We start from the raw sequence: 23,652 nt of genomic DNA on the forward strand, positions 1-23,652 counted from the left end.
AGAGAAGCTCTGTGCTGCTATATAATACTGCGTTCCTGATTACCATATGAATCTGTTGCCATGGAAATTATGGTGGTGTATGTTGCATGCTATCACCTCAAAGCAGAATCTATATAGTTAAAGGTTCCAGAACTGTAAAGGAAGGACTTCTTAGTTATATGACCAAATGAAATCATAAGTCAGGCATCAAAGCAGTGATCAAATGTATGGAATAAGAGAACTTTATATTTTAGAGGAAACAAACAAAGTTTCAGTATATACCAAGAAATTCTTCCAAATGATTTTGCAATAACCCTTAACATAAAAATCCTTAAAACAAGGAACTTAAAGACAAACTGAAAAGAAGAATAAAGGGAAAGATACAGTATAAAAAAATCATAAAGCTAAATTTCCCATGTTTTCAGAAACCTTTTACAATGAGAACTTATCATAATTACTTTTTATTGAAAACATATTTCATATAATATGTTCTGAATACAATTTCCCTTCCCCAACTCCTTCCATATCCTCCTCATCTACCCATCTACCCACTAAAATCCACATCCTTCCTTTCTTTCTCTCTCCTATGAGAAAACCAGCAGGCATATAAAAATTATACTAATAATAGAATAAGAAAAACAAAGGCAAACCAGAATAGAACAAAACAAATAAAAAGAGGAGTCAAAGAAAAAGCATAAGAAACTTATATAGACAACAGAGACACACATTCACACACACAAAAACCCCACACAAACACAAAATCAGACACTACAATATACAAGCAATAGACCTATAAAGGAAAAAAAAGACCTTTTTTTTTTTTTTTTTTTTTTTACTGTGAGACAAAATCCCCCAAAACTGCAATTGAGTTCAGTGTTTGTTGGCCATCTACTGCAGGACAGGAGGCCTGGCTTTACGTGTGTGTGGATTGTACACCCAGTGAGACTCTATCGGAGGAAACTATTTTTCCCTTGCAAACAGTTATCAATCAGAGACAGGTTAGGAATAGTGGCTTGTACCTGCTTCCCGTCTTGGCACTGGAGCCCTATCTGGCCCAGACCCGTGCAGGCCCTGTGTGTGATGCCACAGATGCTGTTAGGAGTCATTTTTATTGTTGTTCCTTTATCAACACAGTACTATTTGGTTTTCCCTAGGTTCATGATCTATCTAGTCTTATGTTCTTAGCCACCTGAGAAACTGTCTGGCATAGAGTACACCACATACAATATCACAGAGAAAGCATATCTGTTCCAAAAGCAAGAAATAAAGACACAGCAAGGAAGCATCAGACCAAAACAAGACTGAAAGGCAGCAGAGAAAATTCCAAACAGTCTAATTCAGCACTTGGGGTTTGGGGGCACCATCTGGGCTCCAATGGTTTTGCATAGCCTTACCCTTGCAGCTCTGTAGTTTTTGATGCTTCTCACTTTTCTTTGAAAGTGGTTCCACTCAGGTTTTTTTTGGGAGGGGGGGTTGTGAATGCCCCATATATCTGACATGTGAAATATCCTGGGTTTTCCACTGCAACTTAAGCTGCATGCTAACAGCTGCATGCAGTTGCCTCTCAGGGCCTACCTTCAGGAAGTCCAAATCTGTATCACATTTTCTGGCCTCTGGCTCTCTGTACACAAGCTCCAGCACACCTTCACTCCTGCATCTTGCATTCTTGAAGCTCTGCTACCAGCAAAGCTGGAATCCAGCTGTTTTCTTCCACAGCTGTATTCTTCCACATGTGGCCTCCATGTACCTACCTGGCTAAACATGGGAACACTGCAGGGAGGCCCTGTATCTATATTCTCTTAAGGCTCTCCTTTTTCAAACAACTTTGTAATATTATCTCCTATGGTTCATGATGGGTAGGGTGCGGCCCTCATGTCCTCTTTCCTGTTGTGCTTGTGTAGTCTGGGGTGTGGTGATATTTGTTTGTGTTCTAACAAATAAATCTTTCCAGAGAGCAAAGCTAGCCACTAGTTAACCATAGAGACGAGGTAGTGGTGGCCCACACCTTTGATCCCAGCAGTTGAGATCTCTTGCATTTAATCCCAGCACGACTAAGGTGGAGACAGGAAGTGATATATCTCAGTGGGGAGAGGAATATAAGTCAGGAGGAGACAGGTGCTCAGCTTTTTTTTTTTTTTTTTTGGTCTGAGTATTTAGTAGAGGTAAGAAGTCTCTCCAGTGACTGGCTCCTTTACTTCTCTGATCTTTCAGCATTTACCCCAATAGCTGACTCTGGGTTATTATTATTAAGACCAATTAGAATTCATGCTACATCTGGCATCCAACTTGTGGGGCATGAATTCATGAAAAAGCCCTTTGCCTGTGGCTTTGCAGCCACTGGCACAGGATGGAGTTGCATGTGGCCAAAGTCACTATTCCACCAGCTAAGTTTTTGTTGCAGCCTCTCTGCAAAAACTCCACAGGTGTGTGGGCTCAATACACTGTCAGTCTTAGCCCCTCACCACCAGCCAGCTCTGCCTTTAGACAGCTCCTGTCACATGTGTTTCTCCCCATGGTCCCTGTGTGCACTTTTCAGACAGTGGGTTCCCTCTCCCAGTGGGTTGTGGGCTCTCCCTGGATCCCTTCCTCAGGCTGCCACCACTCTAGGCAGCTGCCTTGAAAACCTACTTGGGTTTCTACTCTTCTACACAGAAGCAGTCAGCCTCACATTTTTATCATCATCATCGATAGATTTTGTATGACAACTGGGAATTCTTGAAGGGAGGAATTAGCTAAAAGAGAAAGTTTTTTTTCTCACATTAGAAAAATGGGAAACACTATTACAATGGAGGGAGTCAGGTCTTTGTATGATAATACACTGGACAGTTTGAAATGGAGCAATTAAATGAAAGGATAATTAATTTAGGTGGGATTTATATAATGTCAATTATAAACATTACCAGTTTTATCATTTTTGTTTTATCACTTAAAAAGTTGGTTAATATGAGTGATAAGATATAAGTATTAGAAAAATGTATTAAAATGGATCATAGAGATACTCAGACCCAGACGAAGGAATTAAGACCAAAATTAAAAATATAAATAAATGTCTTGTAGACACAGGTACAGATAAGACAATTAATTACACCAGAATCTTAGCATCAAAATTGGCCTCTTTGGGGGGTAAATGTTCAGTTTTTAGGGATTGGAGCATTATCTTGGGTCAAACAGAGAATAAGATAGGCTGAATGTATAGGATCAGAAGAACAGAGAGGAAAATTAAAGCCATATGTGGCTAACATAGCAATGAATTTATGGGGAGATTATTTGTTACAGTAATGGAATATCCAGATCAACATTCCTCCAATCTCAGAAACAAATCATGAATTAACATGTTTCAGAGAAAATATTAAAAGGTGTTATAAAGAACAGTCACAAAGCATTCAGGTTGTACAAGAACACAGCACAATAGCTGCTGATCTTTCAAAGGCACTGACCTTTAAAATGGTTGAGGGACAAATCTGTATGGGTTGAGCAATGGCCTTTAACATCAGAGAAATTACAGGCCTTAGGACAGCTGGTACAGGAGCAGATAAATGCTCAGCATATTGAAAAATCAACCAGCCCTTGGAACAGATCTAAGAGCAGCCAATAAGGTAATTCAGCCAATGGGCTCTCTACAGTCTGAAATTCCTTTGCCTTCTTTGTTACCTAAAGGATGGCCTCTGATAGTTATAATTTAAAAAAAAAAACTGTTTCTTCACAATACCTTTACAAGTAAAAGAAAAAATTTGCATTCCCGGTGCCTACTTATAATAATTCTCAGTCTGTTAAGAGATATCAATGGAAGATTCTCCCACAAGAAATGTTAAATAGCCCCACCTTCTGCCAATATTTTGTATGACAGCCATTGGAAATGATATGTAAGCAATTTCCTCAATCTATAATTTACCATTATATGGATGACATCTTATTTGCTGACTCAAATGTAGATACCTTAGAGAAAATGAAGAAGTAAGGAAAATTTTGCCTTGTTGGGGGTTACAAATTGCTCCTGAAACTATACAAAGAGGAGATTCCATTAATTATTTAGAGTATAAAATAGGTCAACAAAAATTTAGACTCCGAAAGGTTTAAATCAGAAGAAATTAATTGTGGATTCTTAATGACTGTCAAAGGAAACATTGCCCATCTCTGGTCCACAATTCGAACAGGGAATTAAGAACTGAGTCATTTGTTCCAAACCTGAAAAGGTGATAATGATTTAAATAGTCCAAGAGAATTATCAGCTGAAACTGAGAGAGAACTGACTTTGGTGGAAAAGAAATTACAGGATACACATGTGGGTCCTGTGGATCCATAGCTTGATTGTGTTCTGGTTATTTTACCATCTATGCATTCTCCTACAGGAATATTAATGCAGAGGGAAGATATTGCCTTAGAATTGAACTTTTAACCACATAAACAGAGTAAAACAATTAAAAACTTATGTGGAAAAGATTTCCAAGTTGATTATAATTGGAAAATTGAGACTTCATCAATTAGCAGGAATAGACCCAGCAGAAATTGTAGGTACCTTTTACTAATGATGAAATTGGCAAATTATGGGAAGAAAGTGAACACTTGCAAAAAGTTTCCAGTAATTTGTTTGGGAGAGATTAACAACAAATGCCCCCAAAAATTTAATTTATAAAGAGAACTAACTAGATCCCACTCCCATTTTATGGAGAACACAAATTTCTGGAGCCCCTACATTTTGTACTGATACAAACAAATCAGGAAAGGCAGGTTATAAGTCGGGAAATTTAAGTAAAGTGGCTCAAAGCCTTTATGTGTCTGTACAAAATCAGAATTATATGCTATTCTGATGATATTAATGGATTTTACAGAACTTGTTAACATGGTTACTGACTTTTAGTATGCAGAAAGAGTTGTTTTATATATTGAAACTGCTGAATTTATTCCTGCTGAGTCAGAATTAACTTTGTTATTTATTCAGTTATAAGAAATAATCAGGAATAGGAATCATCCCCTATATATAACACACATCAGATCCCATATGGGCCTGCCAGGCTCTCTAGTATAAGGTAATGATGAAATTGATCAGCTATTGACAGGAAATGTCCTCGAGACCTCATAATTTCACAAAGAACACAATTTCAATAGTAAAGGTTTGAAAAAAGATTTTTACCATCACTTGGCAACAAGTCAAGGAAATGTCCTACTTGTTATTTATACAACCAAACTCTATTGCCTGCAGGAAATAATCTAAAGGATACTCATGGGAGTAAAATCTGGCAGATGGATGTGTTTCATTTTATAGAATTTGGAAAATTAAAATATGTACACCATACCTTTGATACCTATTCAGGATTTCAATGGGAAACTGCTTTGAGTGCTGAAATAACTGATTCTATAATCACACATTTGCTAGAAGTTATGGCCATCATGGGTATACCTGTACAAATTAAGACTAACAATGCTCCAGCATATGTCTCTGTTAAAATGAAACAGTTTTTGCTTATTACAATATAAAGCATATTACAGTATATCACACAATCCTACAGGGCAAGCAGTTACAGGAAGATCAGCCCAAACTCTAAAGGATATGCTAAATGAACACAAAGGGGTAATAAAGACCCTTAGAAGTAGATTGAATAATATTTTATTAACTATGAATTTTTTAAATGCTATTGAGAAAGGAACAACAGCTGTGAAAAGATATTGGATAATAGAAAAAAATACATAATTAAATCAGCCTGTATCCTTTAAGATGTGCTAACTTCATAATGGAAACAAAGATATGTGTTTTATTAGGGAGGAGGTTTTGCTTTATTTACCCAGGAGAATAAAAGCTATGGATACCATCAAAATAGATAAAGATTAGATTTGAACAAGAGAGACCTCTTGATTAGAAGAGGTGATAGTTCATCAAACAGCATGACCTAAACTAATTTATATGACTAACAATTGCTTTTCATTTGATCAGATATAATATAATGTTCCAAAAGGGAAATCTCCCCAAAAGTTAGGTTTGGGGCAGTTTTATTTTTGTACACCGTGCAAATGGTCTTCTTGTATTCCCAGTCTAGTTAAAAATTAAAGTTGGTTTTGGAGTTGGAGTGTGGCTCTCCTCTTCTCTAAACCCAAATATGCTTGTTAAAGTAAAATTCAAAATCCCTGTCTCCTGTCAGAGGAGCCACCTGATATGGGACAGAAGATAAACCAGAATTTAGGGACTATTTTATTGCCAGTAATTTCATAATCCTCTAGTTTTATTTTGACTCTTTAAACTTTTCATAAAATATAAATATTACCTCAAAATTTTTAAGATCAATATATACTTTAAAAAATTTTTTGTCATGATATGAATGGTCATATAGAGTACTAATGAATTCTAGAAAAAAGCTTCATCTAGTTTCCTGTATACAATTTTAGGTTTGAGTCTCTATCACATAACTAGGAATTAAGTTTGTGTACTCTGGATGTACATAACAAATACTGATCCTTTAATCTCTTTGAGATTTGCTACATATGACATTTTAAATGTTTAAGTTTTCTGCAATGAACCATAACCATGCCTAATAGTCATCTTTGAAGTCTCCAAAAGGAGGATGGGGCTCCACAACAATGATTTCATCAGGATTAAGATAACACCACTAAGCTGACAAACACCACCTAAACTTTGGCTTTGGACTATAAACTTCTCAGGACAATTTCAAGGTGGCTAGCTGAGATGGTCCAGGCTCACAGACTACTCTATTCAGAATTTGAAAAAAGATGTGTATATTTCCATTACACAGAAACTGGACAATAAATGATACACCTAGCTCTCCCAGGACTTGATAATTATTCCAATTTTTTTCAGGGTCCCCTGAAGATACTGTCACCCCCAGACAGCAATAAGTAATTTTAAGAACAAGACACCCACATTCTTAAGAGGTGGTTTTCGGTCTTTCAATTGGTTATGGATATTTGTCATTTTTTGCAGGGGTTGGTTTCAAGATGATATTGGTAATAGTTTAAAAAAAAGCTGAACAAAGGGATTAGATTCAGGGTTCTTGTTTTGAAAAAAGAAAAAAGAGAGAGATAGAAACGACAGGATAAACCGTAGACTATTAAATGTGCTCTGAAAGGACAAAAGGGGTGTAGATATGATAAGATAAAAGGGTAGATTATTAAGTCTACTTTTAAAAAGCAACTATTAACTTTACATATTTTACATTTATATGGATCTTTGTATAAAGATACAAAGTTGAGATTACTTTGGTTAGAACATACTGCACATACATTTTTTACTTTTGTTCAAGGTATTGTACCTATACAACTCATTTAATAATGTAATGCAAATTTCTAGTCCTTGAAAGTTATTATTACCAAGTATTAGGGATAATAAGGAAATGCAGGCTAGTATTTAGTCACCTATTACAATCGAACTTGTAGTCATATTAGGTTTGTTTTCAAGGTGAAACAGATATATTTTTGATAGATGGGTCATCTTCAAACACTTCAGAGACCTACAGAATGTGGCATTTAAGGTGTTTTAATAACATAGTTTTGTTTTTTATGACAATGAGACATATCTGCTCCTGGTAGCACCAATATATTTTGGAGAAGATGATGGACATTGAAGAAACTCCATATGGAGTTTACTTTCCTTGTGACAAAAAATAGCAATGGGGCAAGAAAGTGACCTTGCCTTGACTGCTGACAGTATGCTATACAAATTGGACAAGCAGGACACAAAAGAAAGTGACTGCTAAACTTTGCCAAGACAATGTAAGTCAGAATATCCTATATTGCAGAAATGTCTTTCAGATATTCTAGGCCTGTGGGATGAAAATGGATGCCCCAATATTGCAGACGAACCTTGGGTGTCTGTCCAGGCAGCTGGTTGTTTCTGTCATTTCTTCCATTTTTTGGAGTTTGCTTGCTTGCACTTGCTGCTTACTCAGGTAATATTATTTCCTTTGTGGTTCTCTGATGGAGTTGAAGACTTTATAGTTAGTTATAGTTTTCTTTGTTACCAGAGTCAGAAAAAGAAATTCACTAAAGACGTATAAAGTGTATAGAGTTGAGAGACATTGAAAGAGTTTTGATAATGCAAGTGAGAATAGAAAGTGAATTAGATACAACCTTTTGGACTCACCAAAACAGGATAGATAATGGAGTATTTTCTCTGAATTTGTCAAATGTTTATTGACAAAACATTGTTGATGTAATTATTGCCTGTATATATTATATATAGTTGTTGTACTTATTGAATATAGTTTTTCTGATATTAGTTAACCATCTTGTGTTTTGTTTTATTTTAGACAGAAGGGGAAAATGTGGTGATTTTTCTTGTGTGTGTGTGTGCTCTAACAAATAAAGCTTGCCTGAAGATCAGAGAACAGAGCTAGCCACTAGTTAACCATAGACGCCAGGAAGTGATGGCACACACCTTTGATCCCAGCACTTGGGATCTTATGGCTTTGATCCCTGTACTTGGGATGTGGAGACAGGAAGTGATATGGCTGGGTGGGAGGGGACAGGAGCTCAGCTTTTTTTCAGACTAAGGAGTTGGAAAGGTAACTAGATGACCAGTTCCTTTACTTCTCTGATCTTTCAGCATTTACCCCAATATCTGACTCAAGGTTTTTATTATTAATACCAATTAAAATTTGTACTACACTGGGGTTTTCCTTAATGGCACTAATATCTCTAATAAATATAGATGCTTTATCTATGCTACCCTGTCTTCAACTTAAATGCCACACTGCACATTTCTCATGTATTCTCCACTTTCTTCTCTCTCATTCTAAATTATGGTAAGCTCAATGATTTATAACCACACAACATCCTAAATATTATGGTGTATTAAAATTTCTTCTGTCAAGAAAATTATTTTATTACTTTTGGATTAGGCTCACTCAAGTTTCAGTATAGCCAGAATGCACTGAGAGTCTTCACAGAATGCAGCATGAAAACCTCAAGACCAATCACAAGAAAGTCCTTCATTATCTGAAACTTCAGGAGATAGGACTTCACTGTCCCTGTTTCTATTAACATTCTGGTCTCCACACTCCCATCAGAATGGTCTGTTTAGCTTTGCTTATGGCATTCCAGGGTCCTGGCCCACAACTCTAAACATATATGCCCTTGTAAAGAAATTTCAAGGGCTTGAGAACCATGTGGCCAAGTTCATCACAGGTAGTAATAAGAATATTGCTGCTGGTTTCTGTGTTAGCAACTTTTTGCATTGTTATTATGGAATACTTGACAAGAAACAATACAGGGAAAGGGGGATTTATTTTGGCTCACTTTTGCAGTGGTATGGTGTAAGGCTTCATCCATAGCAGGAGCTTTCTGCACAGCATTTTCCAGCTTGTTCCATAACCAAAGATGAGGATAAAGCAGGGAGGGGCAAGGCTATAAACCTCTAAGCTCTAGCCTCTCCAGAACACTCACTTGATCTAATTGGTGCCCACATCTTAAAGGTCCTACAGCTCCCCAAAATACTGTAACCAGCTGGGGCCAAAGTATTCAAGCATATGAACCTGTGGGGACTTTTTTACATCTATGCATAATGTCTGTATCATGTGATACATTTTAATTTTGAGGTACCTCTATTCGTGTTTGCTACAACAGCTATACTAATTTATGTATCTACCAACATAAGAGTTGCTGCTTTCTCAATGGGCCATTGCTAGCAGTTTTTAAGTTTTATCTTCATTACAATGGCCATTCTACAGTAATGTGGTATCTCCTTGTGTTCTGATATTCATTTTTCTCATGTTAAAAACATTATAAATTTTTGATATATTTATATTTTTTCTGGATAATTTTCTCTTAAGGTCATTTGCACAATTTTTAAAGTATTTGACCCACTTCCTACTTTTATTACATTTTTGTGTTCCTTACATATTCTGGATGTTAATCCTGAATTGTTTGAATATTTTCTCCTATGTTGTAGGTTGTATATTCACTCCTTAAATATTGCCTTTTTAAGAAGCATCCTAATTTGAAATAATCCAGTCTACCAAGTTTTGTTTTTATTATCTGTATTTTTGAAATGTGATCCAGGTGGCTGTTAAGTCTCTCATGATTATTGCAGTGTAGCTCATTCATCTGTGAGGGCCTAGTGGAATCCATTTGATAACAACCAATGCCCTGACATTCAGTGATGTCGACTTAAAAGCACTATACCTTCTTTCCGATTACTTAATCATTATGTAAGGATTTTTGCTTTCCCTACATTTGTCTTGAACTCTTACTTGTCAAATGTGTGTCTAGTTATTTCTACGGGCTTTACATTGTCCCTCTATGGTATATCACATTCTATGTTTTCACCTTAAACTGTGTGTATCTTAACATTTTTCAACACTTTTTAGCTAGTTCATGTCGTTTAACAGAGAATTTTGTGTACTTACATTCAAGATTGTAGTTGATAAGGATTTACTAGTAACATGTCAGTGATAATCTACTTGACTTAAAAACTTTTTTTTTCTTTCCTCTCTAATCTTTATGGTTTTCTATAGTAATGGTGTTTCTTTCTAGTTGCCTTCTGTGATTCTATTTTCTTCCAGGTGGGATTTATATGCCTCATGCTTTCATGATGACAGATTTCTTTCTTTATTTCTGAATATATTTCTGGTAGAATTCTGTGCTCATGAATTCTTCTGGTTTTGCTAGTCTTGGAAGGTTTCTGCATTCATATGGTAAGGCCAGCCTTGCTAGATACAGTAATCTTGGCAGGCAGTTATTTTATTTCAGGACCTAGAGTATATCACTGCATTCACTCCTGGCTCATAATGTTTTGTTGGAAAAATGAACAAACAAACAAAACTGTCTTTACTCTAATTAATACTCTTAAATTTAACTTGGTATTTTATTTTCAGATTTTAAAATTCTGTGTCTTGTGCTTTTTATGGTTCAACTAGCTCATCATATAAAGATCCTTCCAGATCATGACATTTGCCCTAAAGGATTTCTGTACATGCATGTCTTATGATAGTCTACTGAATAGCTTTCTGCTCTCCACCTCTTTTCACTGTAGACTTTTCAAAAGCACAGACTGCCACTAATATGAAATTCCACATGAATTCAATACTGTATGCTTTTTTTAAAAAAAAAAAATCAGAGATCTTTCAAATGGTCTGTGTTAGCAGAGAGTCTTCTTTCAACTTGATCTCATCTATCGTTCGATTTATTAAGCACTTCAAGATCTGTGTGGTTTTTTTAAAATGTGAGCTGAATTTCTCATTCAAACTCTGCAATATCTTCTTAATTCCTTTTAACTGTTTATATTATTTTGATTCTCATTGACCTTTTAAAATAGTGATCTCTTAAATCAATTTTTAGGTATTTCATTCATTTTGATAGCTTCAGAATATACTGAGAAGAGAGCTCTTATCTTAGTCTTTGGGTATCACACTATCTTGCATTTTTCACATTTATATTGAGTAGGGATATGCTGAGATTTGCATATCACATAAGATCTCTGTTGCCATATTTATTAAGTGACCTTATGGTAAACAATTTTCTCCTGAAATTTTATTTTAAGGTGTCCGTTTTGTATTTAATATTGGCTTTGATGCTAGCTGGACACTCTAGCTCGGCCAGTAGTTTCTCTCATGCTAATAAACCTGGGCCCAGTATATTCGGGGGCAGAGCTGGAGATGGACAGTTAAACAGTGAGTATACTTTAGTAATCCAGCAGGTTTAGTATGTGACAGATCATGATGTCCTACTCCAAAAAGGGGTGTCATGGCACCTGTTAAGCAATGGAAGATTCCTTGGGCAACCTTCACAGTAGTCTGTTATTCACACCAATTCTGTTCATGATAAGACCAGGTGTGGAGAAGGAAAGTGGGAAAAACTGTAGATAGGGTGACGGTGAAAACTGGTATTCCTTTCTGTGGCTTTGGTGACAATATCTGCCAGGACCAAGACCATGCTGTGTCTTCATAACATGCTACAAAATGGTAAGTAGAGAGACAAAGAGGTGTTTGCTTGTTTGTTTTTTGTCTATTTTGTTTTTGATTTATTAAATTTATTTGTTTATTTTACATTCTGAACAAAACTTTCTCTCCCTCCTCTCATCCCATCCTCCCCAGTCCTCCTCTGTTTCTGTTCAGAAAGGGGCAGGCCTCCCATGCACTTCAACAAATCATGGCATATCAAGTTGAAGTAGGACTAGCACCTCCCCTTCTATTAAGGCTGGGCAAGGCAATCAAGTATGAGGAATAGGTTCTTGAAAGCCAGCCCAAGCATTAGAGACAGCACCTGCTTCCACCACTGGGAGTTCCACAAGTAGAACAAGCTATACAACTGTCAAATATATGTAGATGGCTTAGGTAAGTTCCATGTAGGCTCCCTGGTTGTTGTTTCAGACTAGGTAAGCTCCTTATGAGCCCAGGTTGGTTATTTATGTGGGTTTACTTGTGATGTTCTTGATTCCTCTGCTCTGGCTCAAATAATCCTTCCTCCCTCTCTTCAGCAGGTTTTCCCAAACTTGGCCTACTATTTGGCTATGAGTTTCTGAATCTGCTTCCATTATTACTGGATGAAGGCTCTCTGATGACACTTGGGCTAGGCACCAAGCTATGAGTATAGCAGAATATTAGTAATCATCATTATGTTGACATTTTTTCTCCAATCTTGTTTGGTTCTATCCTAGGTCTCTGGGACATTCAGCTTCTGGGTCCTGGTGCTCCAGGCAGTGTCAGAGGTGGGCTCACTCTCATGGCTGGACCAGCCATTGGTTGGCCACTCCTATAATATCTTTACCACCCTCCCACAAAGACATCCCATAAGCAGGACATACTGTAAGTTGAATGTTATGTGGCTGGGTTTGTGTCCCCATCCCTCCACTGGAAGTCTTGCCTGATCAAAAGAGATGGCCAGTTCAGGCTACTGATCCCTTATTGCTAAGAGTCTTAGCTGGAATCATCCTTGTAGATTTCTGGATTTCTGGGAGTTCCCCTTGCACCAGGTTTCTACTGACTCCAAAATGCTCCCCTTTCCAGTCATTTTTTTTTTCAGTCCTCTCCCCCTCCATCTATACCCCAACCCAATCCCTCATGTCACATCCCTACCTGCCTGCAGTCTACTCACAAGATCTTGATTTCCCCTTCCCAAGGAGATCCATGCATCTCCCCTTGGCCCTCCTTGTTACCTACTGTCTCTGGGTCTATGGATTGCAGCATGGTTATCCTTTATTTTACAACTAATATCCACTTAAAAGTGCATACATTCCATGTTTGTCATTCTGGGCCTGGGTTGCCTTACTCAGGATAATTTTTTTTCTAGTTCCATCCATTTGCCTACAGATTTCGTGATGTCATTGCTTTTAAAAGTTGAGTAACACTCCATTGTGTAAATGTACCACATTTTTTTATCCATTCCTTGGTTGAGTGGCATTTAGGTTGTTTCTAGGCTCTGATTATTATGAATAAAGCTGCTGTAAACATAGTTGAGCAAGTATCCTTTTGGTATGATTGAGCAACCAAGAATGGTATAGCTGTGACTTACAGTAGATGGATTCCCAATTTTCTGAGAAACCACCATATTGTTCTCCAAAATGGCTATACAGTTTTGTGTTCCCACTAGCAATGAGAGTGTTCCTCTTGCTCCACTTCCTCTCCAGTATGAGCTGTCACTTGTGTCATTGATACTAGCCATTCTGACAGGTGTAAGATGGAATCTCAGAGTCATTTTGATTTGCATTTCCCTGATGGCTAAGGATATTGAACCTTTTTTTTTTAAATGTTTCTAGGCCATTTGAGATTCTTCTGTTGAGAATTTTCTGTTTAGATATGCATTCCAATTTTTAAGTGGATTATTTGGTTTGTTGATATCTAGTTTCTTAGGTTCTTTATTGGAGCCACAGAATAGGGATGCCAGGGAATCAGTAGGGTAGAGGGCCCCATGGGAAGTTAGGGCATGTCCAACTATGTTGTGTAGGTAGGGGTAATCTATTCTATCTTGAGAGTGAGAGGGGCTAAAAGGATGCCCAAGTGCTGCAGAAAGTGCTTGTCTCTTGTCTATGTTTCTGTCTTTTTCTAGTAAAGTAAGTCATAAGTTTAGTTTGAGATGTTAAGGTAGAATAAGCTTTAGATATGTAGAAATTGTGAAGGCTTAGGTGAATTTAGAGTAGTGTAGGGTTTCCCAACCTGGGACACAGATGGTAGCATCCCTAGCAGACTGTGAATTTGTCAGTCTGAGAGGCTTCAGAAGCTCCAGAAGCTGCTAAGAATGGTGGATGGCAGAGCCAGCACAACAGCCATAGCCAGGCATCTGCAGTTGAGACCCAAGGAACATCCCCACAGTGCAGGTGGTAGATGTCTAAGGGCCTGCAAGCTTTCTGCTGAAAGGAAGCCATGGTGAGGAGCATAGTGGAGATTCTATGCTAGGCAGTGGCTTGCAGTGCAGCAAAGACTTCAGAACCCAGCTGCTGGCACAGGTCTGTCTCAGAACTGCAGTCCCTGGTGGCCAGAGCCCATGACATGATGGGAGAGGTGGAGAGCCAAGCAGGTGGCTCAGCAGAGGCTCCATGGGAAAGGCTGAGAGCAGAGTGGGCAGCTGGAGAGCTGGAGCCCAGGGAATTGCAGAATGCTTCAAGATGAACAGCCAGACTGGGGCTCTGGGGACTGCTGAGACTGAAGCAGTCTAAACTCCCAGCAGCAAGGTATGACTGGAACCATGGAGTTGCCTTGGGGTTACAGCCATGTAAGCAGGATAGTATACAAAGGTTTTCAGGCCCCAGGGTGCTGAGCATGGGACAGCCAGTTGAAGCAGGTAAATGGGACCCAAGAAAACTGCAGTTTGTAGTGGCTGGATTTCCTCCTGGAGCCAGGCTTGTCTTAGGAAAGCCACAGCTCAGCTCATAGCAGCTAGAGAAGTCGTGAACCCATGTGGCATGAGGTGATTGAGAGCTTTCTAGCCAGAGGACACAGAAGTCCTGGGAACAGCCCAGATTATAGGAGGCAAGGCAGACTGGGACTGTAAAAACTGTAAAAACCTGAACTGAGTTAGCAGCAAAAGCTTTGCAGTTTCTGTTTGCTGACTGTAAGAAAGTCTCTTTTGAGAGGACTTTACACCAGCCAGCTCTTGTGGAGCTAATAGGTTTCCCCCTGAGGGAAAACACTGCTATAAAATGCTGTTGTAGTTGAAAGTGCCTCTATCCCTGAATACGAAAGTGGCAGAGATGCTTGTTTGAACTAAAATTGTTAAGTGCAAAAAGTTTTTGGCTGTGGGAAACACTTTTTCATATTTGGAAATGGAAGTAGGGTAATTAAATTTATTTTTTTAACTTTTTGAACTTAAAAAATGAGATAAAACTAAAAAAGGTTTTGGTTATGGGTTTCTTCATATTTGGAAGGCTGGTGTCAGAATTTATTATTTGAATTTGGGGGCTTAAGGAATGAGTTGGACAGGAGTGATTTCATTGCAATGGAAGAATTTTGAATTTACTTATGCATGTAGACTCTGTCAATGGTGATAACTTAGGAAATATTTTATGGAATTATTTGTGTTAAAAATGGAACTGTTTAAATGGAGAAATTAATTTTTTCTATCTAGGCTCAAAATGTAGTTTTGTGTATGCATATATGCTCTACTAACTGTGGTGGTTCATGAATTGTTTTGTGTTAAAACTGGAACTGTTTTATGGAACTGTTTATGAAACTGCTTATGAAATTGGTTTTGTGTTAAAAATGGAACTGTTCTAAATAGGCTCGAGATTTAGTTTAAAAATTATAAAGAAAAGGGAGAGTTAATATTCCTCAGTCTATTTAATTTAAGAAAAATTTTTTTTTGTTATTTGAGTGGATTAATGTTATGTCTTGTATACTTCTATTAAGAAATTGCTTTTGGAGGTTTTGCAAAAGTTTATAAACTGTTAATGGTATATTGAGAATATTGCTTTTGAATGTAGGTTTGTAGGAATTATAATGCTGTATAATAATATTTATGTTAGTTATTATGTTATCCTAAATGGAGAAGTTTGGAATTTTTTCCAACTAGTCTTGAAATTTAGTTTAAAAAATTATAAAGAAAAGGGGGAGTTAATATTCCTTAGTCTATTTAATTTAAAAAAATATTTTCTTGTTACTTGAGTGGATTAATGTTATGTTTGTATAGTTAGAATAGTATAGTCTATTAAGAAATTATTTTGAATGTAAATTTGTAGGAATTGTAATTGTGCATGGTAATATTTATGATAGTTATTATGTTAACCTATTGATATTGATACACCATGGTTTGGTGAAGTTAAGGGAGTATTTAAGTTTGATGTAGATGCATCAGAAATTTATCCTATTTTGTGTTAGTAAGAAATGCAAATGATTATATTAAGAGATTGCTTTAGAGTATAAAGAGTTTTATTAAGAAATTGCTTTTAGATTTTTGCCAAAGTTTTTAAAGTGTTAATGTCTATTAAGAGTTTGCTTTTGCGTGTAAGTTTGAGAGAATTTTAATTATGTATAGCAATATTTATGTTAGAATTATGTTAACCTATTAATGTTAATGATGAAGCTAAGGGAGTCTTTAAGTTTGATGCAATTGCATCAGGAGTTTATAGATTTGTTTGATGTGGTTGCACCAAAAGCTTTTTTGATTTAGAAAGGGCTTGAAGCAGTTAAGACTGCTGTCACCATCTTAGACAAATTCCAAAAAGGACATTCCAACTATATCATCCTCTTTTCCTTCACTGGGAGGTATGACAGCTATGGGGATTGCTGTGAGCTCTTAATGGAGAGTTGGGGTTTTTTTAATATTAAGAAGGGGGTTATCTGTTGGAGCCCATTTAGTTTTCCTAGTGGCTTTATCCAGTAGGTCTGCATAAAGAGGGTGACTGGATCATAGGCCTGAGTACCAGGTGCTTGGAAGGGTCTACACTTGGCTGTATCTAGCAAGGGGAAGGTCTTTGCCCCTCCCTTGGGCATTGTGATAAAAAGCCCTTTGGTATAAAGTTTGGGGTTGGTGGACTATGATCCAGGTCCTCCTGAGGCTATCCTGTGTTTCTGTCTTTCCTCTCATTGTCTAAGTATCTCTTTGCTGTGGATATCATTCTGTATAAATAAAATGCTGATTGGCCAGTAGCCAGGCAAGAAGTATAGGTGGGACAAGCAGAGAAGAGAATTCTGGGAAGTGGAAGGCTGAGGCAGGGAGATGCTGTCAGCCACCGCCATAACAAGCAACATGTAAAGATACTGGTAAGCCACAAGCCATGTGGCAATTTATAGATTAATAGAAATGGGTTAATTTAAGATAGAAGAAATAGATAGCAAAAAGCCTGCCACAGCCATATAGTTTGTAAGCAATGTAAGTCTCTGTGTGTTTATGTGGTTAGGTCTGAGCAGCTGTGGGACTGGCGAGTAAGAGAGATTTGTCCTGACCGTGGGCCAGGCAGGACCAGAAAAACTCCAGCTATATCTCCTTCTGTCTATATTTCTCACTTCTCCCTACTCAAGAGTACTCTGGGCTGTAAAAGTGGTGGCTGGTCTACCACACTTTATATGTTTGAAATTCAGTGTGTCAGTTATCAGGTTAGTAAAGACTTTTTTCCCATTCTGAATGCTGTCATTTTGTCCTATTGATGGTATCCTTTGCCTTACAGAAGCTTTTCAGTTTTATGAGGTCCCATTTATTAATTATTATCTTAGTGTCTGTACTACTAGTGCTCTATTCAGGAAATGAAACAAGGAGTTTTATAAGGCCATTTCAGCAAGCTGCTGTGGGTAGAATGGCAAGAATGTCAGTATCCCCTCCCTGGCTTGTCAGCAACAACCACCCAAGAATCATACCTGCGAAAGGTAGCAGAAACCACATGGGTGGCTGCCTTCTGTCTTGTTACTGGTGTGAGTCCATATGCAGCAGGTCACACACTCTTTCTCTGAGGGTAAATGTTCCAACTCCCTGACTCTTGGGAGCAGTTTACAACATCTCCTTCCTGGTGACAACAGCAATTCCATGCAGTGCAGTAAACCCAGCAGGCTTAGGTCATTCTTTACACTGTGTCAAGTTGTAGTGTGGCAGCTATACCTTGATGCCAGCATACTAGATTGTCAACAGAGCACCAGCGACAGTAATATGAATGGACTTTGAATCCCTAAAAGAGTCTAAGTTTAGAGGCTAGATCTTTTGTCAGGATGTGAAATCCTTTCCAAAGCAAGGATATCAATACACTTTTCAGACTCCAATGTAACCTGTTGGAATTATTAGTTTTTCCAGTAACAAGGACAGACAGCATCTATTTGGTTGGCTTGGCTGCTTGTTTACCCTTACCCCTGTGAAGGGGAAAGTCCTTCTGCCTAGCTGTGGCTCTAGGCTTGCAGATGCCTTATTTTTATTACTATGCTGTTTTCTCAGACTTCTGATTTGATCCGGTTTTAGTCTATTCTTCCTTGGAAAAGAGGAAGTGGAGGTTGGGCATTTCTATTCAGCCATCAAATATTAATCACTTTGTTGAATTAACTTTTTGAGAAAGTCCTACTATGTTACCCTGGAACTCATTATGTAGACCAGGCTGACTTCTAACTCATAAAGATTGGCTGCCTCTGCCTCACAAGTACTAGGATTAAATGCATGTGCCACCACACAGGGCACCATATTATCTCTTCTAAATGAAATTCCCAAACTATTTTACATGGTGGATATTCTTCATTTGGTTTTGTTTCTGCATAGTTGAGTCTTCCCTCCAATTTGCAGTGGATGACATATATTAAGTTTAGGAGTAAATCCCTGTGTTAGCCTATGATATTTATTCTACAACTTGCATGTTGTCTTCAGGGCTTTAGAATACATAGAAGCCTCTTTAATATGAAGGAAACAGTGGAACAAACTTCTGGGTAGCTTATACCAGGGCTTCTGATCTGAGTCTCAAAGGTCCATTCCCACCCTAGTTATTACAATCTGAGATCTGTGTCCTCTTTTTCTTTACTCTGGACTGGGAGAAACCATCTCTGTTTTTCTTTGTCTGACCCAGTGAAGGCATGGTTATACACAGAAATTAAAGTGGCTAGCTATTGTCCTTTACCCTAGGGACCCACAAAACACACACCAAACTCTTGCTTTCTTTAGAACATCGTTCTTTGTCAATGCCTCCATCATGGGTGCTGGTTGTAGAGTCATTCCTCATTCAAATCTAGTTGTCTCTCTTGTAAGACTCAATACTAGTCTCTGGGCCATTGTTTCATCTGCTGTAGTGGGATTGTGAATTTATTAAAAATGGCTTTTAAATCATTTTAAGATGTGAGCCAAAGAGAAAGCAATAGCAGGTTCTGCCATCATGAATTAGAAATATTTATTCCGATTTTTTTTTTCTTTCCAGGGACATGAATGTAGAATTACATAGTAGTAGATCTCATCTTAAAATAACAGGCATAATAGGAATCTCTTGCCCTTTTGTCACTTGTCACTATAATACAGTTACTGTATAATATAAGGTTTGTAGGTTGGGTAATATATAAAAAATAGAATGTGATAGCATATAATTGTGCAGCTAAAAAGTCCTCATTAAGAATGCCATTATGTGATAGTGAGTAAACAAATCCTTCAGCACTGATGGTTTTCTTCCCCTGCCCAATGCTGCTACCACAGCCTATATGTCTAGGTTTCTGTGTCACAGTGGACTTGCTATTATTCTTCATGTACTTCATATACTATAGAATCTTAGACTCAACAGACACAGTAAGAACCTTAAAATGACTCAGCAATATAGGTGTCATTTCTCTTCAGTACGTGGGGACACTGAGGCTCAGTGAAGTTGTTTAAACTCATAAACTTAATGATAATCAAATTCTGAACTTGCATGCTCAAGGTCAGTCCATCTAAAGTCAAACACTGTTTATTCTAATCTTTGTAAATCAGTATATTTTAACACAGTTGTGGCCAATGTGGTGATTGTCTCTTCTCTAACAGATATTATCTTTATTTCTCCATCCTCTGAGGATGAACCATAAGAAATTGCTGTTTTTATAGACAAAGATCATGTGTAACAATCTCATGTTGTTCAGCCAAATGTGCTATCTTAAAAATGGTGGAGAAGTTTTTATTCTTTAGAAGTCAATATGTGATTTCCTCACAGTTGTCTTGATCTTGTTAGTGATATACTAGTATAGGATAGCTTGTAGGAATAAATGCCAAAATTTCTTCATTAGGTTCAGGGAGAATGCAGCTGCAAAAAGTTTATTACAGCATGTAGAGTCTGAGAATTAATGGAAGGCACTCGGGGATTCTTCCTTCAAATCAAGTGAAATGGATATTTAAAACAATCCTATTTTAGGTATCCAGGATAAAGGGATCTCCTGCTGACACCTGAGATATATTTATCCCTGTATGTATTGCAAAATCCTAAGAACCATTGTCTGAGAACCAAAACTGTATGCACCAAGGTATTCACTAAGCGTTCATTGAACTAAGGGGCAATAAAAACTAAGGTTAAATAAAGTCTACCAATTAAATAATGGACTGTCACATGAGACGGTCTGATTTTCTATAGAACTTTAAGCATGTGCTGAAAATGAGAAAGGCATTTATTAAAAGTTAGATTGTGATTGTTAGTCTATCAGCCTCACTGCAACTTAAAGTACTGTCAAGATATAGAAATTGCCTTTGTTGCAGGGATGATTAGACAGCAAATTTATAAAAACAATCCTGTAAATGTTACTCATGTGATCAATGTACTCTGCTTTTAAAACTGCGCTAATGCTCAATTTAGGAAGCCTTATTTTGCCATCTTATTTACAAATTCTGAGAAGTCTTGCATACTATTGTATATTTTTCTCCAAACATGTAAAATAACTTTCATTATTTAAAAAACTATTTGAGTATTTCCCTTCAAGTATAAATTTAAAGAGTGAGAATTTTACTACAAAATTCTACTGTGACTAAATAATCCTCTTAGACACAATAATAGAAAATGGTGTGAAATAAGATATGATGTCTCTGACTATTAAGTCCTTTGTAGGCATATTTTAAATATGCTTTTTTCTATACTTAATTCTCTACATTATTATCATAATCACACAAAGTAGAATGATATTCAGTGACTATTAGAAATCTATTCCATTAAAGAAAAACATTTCAAAACAGACAAAAAATACTGTGAGATTAAATAATTTATTACTGTTGCTAAGATGAACACATCTACTTATTACTCAATTTTATGCGGAACTTTAAAAAAATAGTTTTAATACTGTATCAAAATTTACACAAGTATCTTGTCAAAAGACCAACGTCCTTTGTATCTGCTACTGCAGTCTCTGCTGCAGGCACAAAACTTGTTTAAATGTCTCCAGATGACAGGAACACAACAATTGAGGGACGCTTCTATGAGGAAAGTTGTGCACATAGCAAACACTTTTCTCTTGGACACTAAAATATAACATTTAAAGGAAGAGTCTTAAATTATAACCCAGGTATGGTAATTGGAAATATCCTTCTATATCTTAGAAAAGAATATCAGAGGGCAGCTTTTAAAATCATAATTAACACTGTTTACTATAAGAAAATTCCTTCTCATCCCCCTGCCAATAACCATTAATATGCTATACAATAAGACCATTTAAAAACAACAAAGAATATTGACTGTAAATCAAATCATAAGTTTAGAAGATACCCAGGAATTGTTGCATCCCTACTTTTATAATCTTAAACTACAGTAAAAACAGCATTCTATCACAGGCCTCTTGCACATTCATACAAGAAACTATCATTGCCTTTAGATAAACACAAAATATCTATCACAGCATTTCCAGTACACACATTCTAATGTTATATATCTATACCAAAAATAAGAAAACTAAGCAAAGCTAGCACACCTCAAGCGATCTGAACAGGAGCTTTTAGCCTCAATTATGGACATGCGTTAATTTCATAAAACATTAGATAACTGCAGTAAATAGGCAAAGAAAGCTTTTGTTTCATAAGTGCAGTGCAATATTTTAAATTTTACATAAAGTTTATTAAATATACAGCATGTCTAGAAACTAAATTGTAGAAAGACAATCTCACAGCTCAAAACACTTAGAAAAATTACGTTTGTTTCCTTGTTAGTTGACATTGGTGTGCTGAATCTATATGAAGGTTTGTGTGGTCCAAAGACATGCCTTTATAAACAACTCATGAAAATTAAAATATTTAGTTTGACCAACTGAAATAAATGATACTCTCTGATAAGCACTTTAAAAATTCCTGCTACCTTTCTAGCTTGTAAAAGAATTTGTGATATTTTTAGCACCTCGGAGTTCAAAACAGAAATCAAATATTATCTTGCATCCAACTAATTATGTGTTAGGAAGCAACCTTTTCACAACTGAAATATAGGAGGGAGCTTCCCAGTCGTGTATGCTGGAAAATACCTCTTCATATGTTCCACACAGTAGAAAGTCCCCACCATTAGTTACAGTGAACCACCTCTGTCAAAGCCATGGAGGCCCTACTGCACTCATCCAACCATGCAGATTACTCAGTGTGTCAATCATAGGTGTAGAGAGTTGAAAACATTTCAGCTGTCATGAAAATACTAATGAAATGATGATTTTCCAAAGCTATCTTGAGATTGCTGTGAACACTAAAGTGAGAAGTATAGCGCATCTTAGCTTTATGGGGAAGTTCTACTGAAGGGATTAGAGGGGAGATATGTGCAATGTACAATCACTCTGTGTGATGCCATGAGTCCCATTTTGTAGGAATCAACTTTTTTTCTTTTTCTTCTTTTCTTTGTTTTCTGGTAGTGGTGATTTCATGTTTGAAGGGAGTTCTTCTTACATGGGCCCTTTGTACTGGTTTCCTGACAAATGTTGCCTAATTCCAGGACACGAGCCTGCAGCATCTCCAAGTTTCCTCCACACAACCTTAAAAGAAAAAGAAGAAGTAAGCATCTTATGTGCTGTCTTGCAGAAACAGATGTGTGAGTTTCAGGGGAATTATGAGAGGGCCAAAGGTAGGTGCAAAGACAAGACAAACTCCACACGGATGGGTTCAAACATAAAGTAAAGCATGATAATGACAGTTTCTAAACACAAGAATTTCTTTGGAGCTAGGATGCTTGCTACACCTCACACTCCAGCAACCAGAGCTGATATTATAGAAGGACTTGACATCTCCCCCTAGCTATCTAAGTGGAACTCAACTCTGACTTAATAATTCCCACCTGCAGAAATTTTCAGGATGCTGGCAGAGAGAAGCACTGATATCTGTATTTTTATTTGAAGCTCTCAAAGTGATTTTAATGTACATCTAGAATAAAGAGCCCTTGGTTAAGAGAGCATACTGGCTCCTATAATATACATCTATAACAAAATATATAAAATGTCTAATTCATCTAGAAAAGTGAATTGCATTCTTGAGCCACAAGTTCTAATCTTCTATGCTTAGTTTCTTGATCTTTGCAAAGTAGGGTATGCACCTGTCATGAATCTCAGCTAATGTGCTACTGGAGAATTCTTTCATATTTCCTGAACAGAAAACAACCAAACATAGGGTTAAGGGAATTCAGAAATTATTGGAAGAAATACAATTCACCCTTATAAACAGTGGGCCATTTTGGATCAATATTAGACAACAGGTAAAATTAAGAATAACATGAGTATAAAATTATTGAGGTCACCTGAAATTCCAATATACAAGCGTTAACTGGAACAAGCACGTGCATGTCCACACGCAGTAAAACAACCACAACGACCCTAGAGTGCTCACTATGAGGACTGTTAGACCGATAAGTCTCACACAAATTTATAGTGCTCT

General features: G+C 37.0%; 1 protein-coding gene across 8 annotated transcripts in view; it reads right to left on the reverse strand.

The window, feature by feature from the left end:
• Ccdc85a (coiled-coil domain containing 85A) overlaps positions 1–23,652 on the reverse strand; it is a 274,837-nt gene that overhangs the window by 60,756 nt on the left and 190,429 nt on the right. For 7 of the 8 annotated variants that reach the window (XM_015988662.3, XM_076546136.1, XM_015988664.3 and 4 more), the window contains one exon: positions 8,274–22,760. The exons of the other annotated variant lie outside the window; for it this stretch is intronic. In XM_015988662.3, the coding sequence (XP_015844148.1) occupies positions 22,671–22,760 (90 nt within the window). In that variant the 3' untranslated portion in view covers positions 8,274–22,670. Of the gene's footprint in view, positions 1–8,273; positions 22,761–23,652 lie in introns of those variants that run through there. 8 annotated transcript variants of the gene reach the window in all.

Source organism: Peromyscus maniculatus, chromosome 10 (assembly GCF_049852395.1).
Source record: "Peromyscus maniculatus bairdii isolate BWxNUB_F1_BW_parent chromosome 10, HU_Pman_BW_mat_3.1, whole genome shotgun sequence".
In the NCBI taxonomy this organism is placed as follows: Eukaryota; Metazoa; Chordata; class Mammalia; order Rodentia; family Cricetidae; genus Peromyscus; species Peromyscus maniculatus.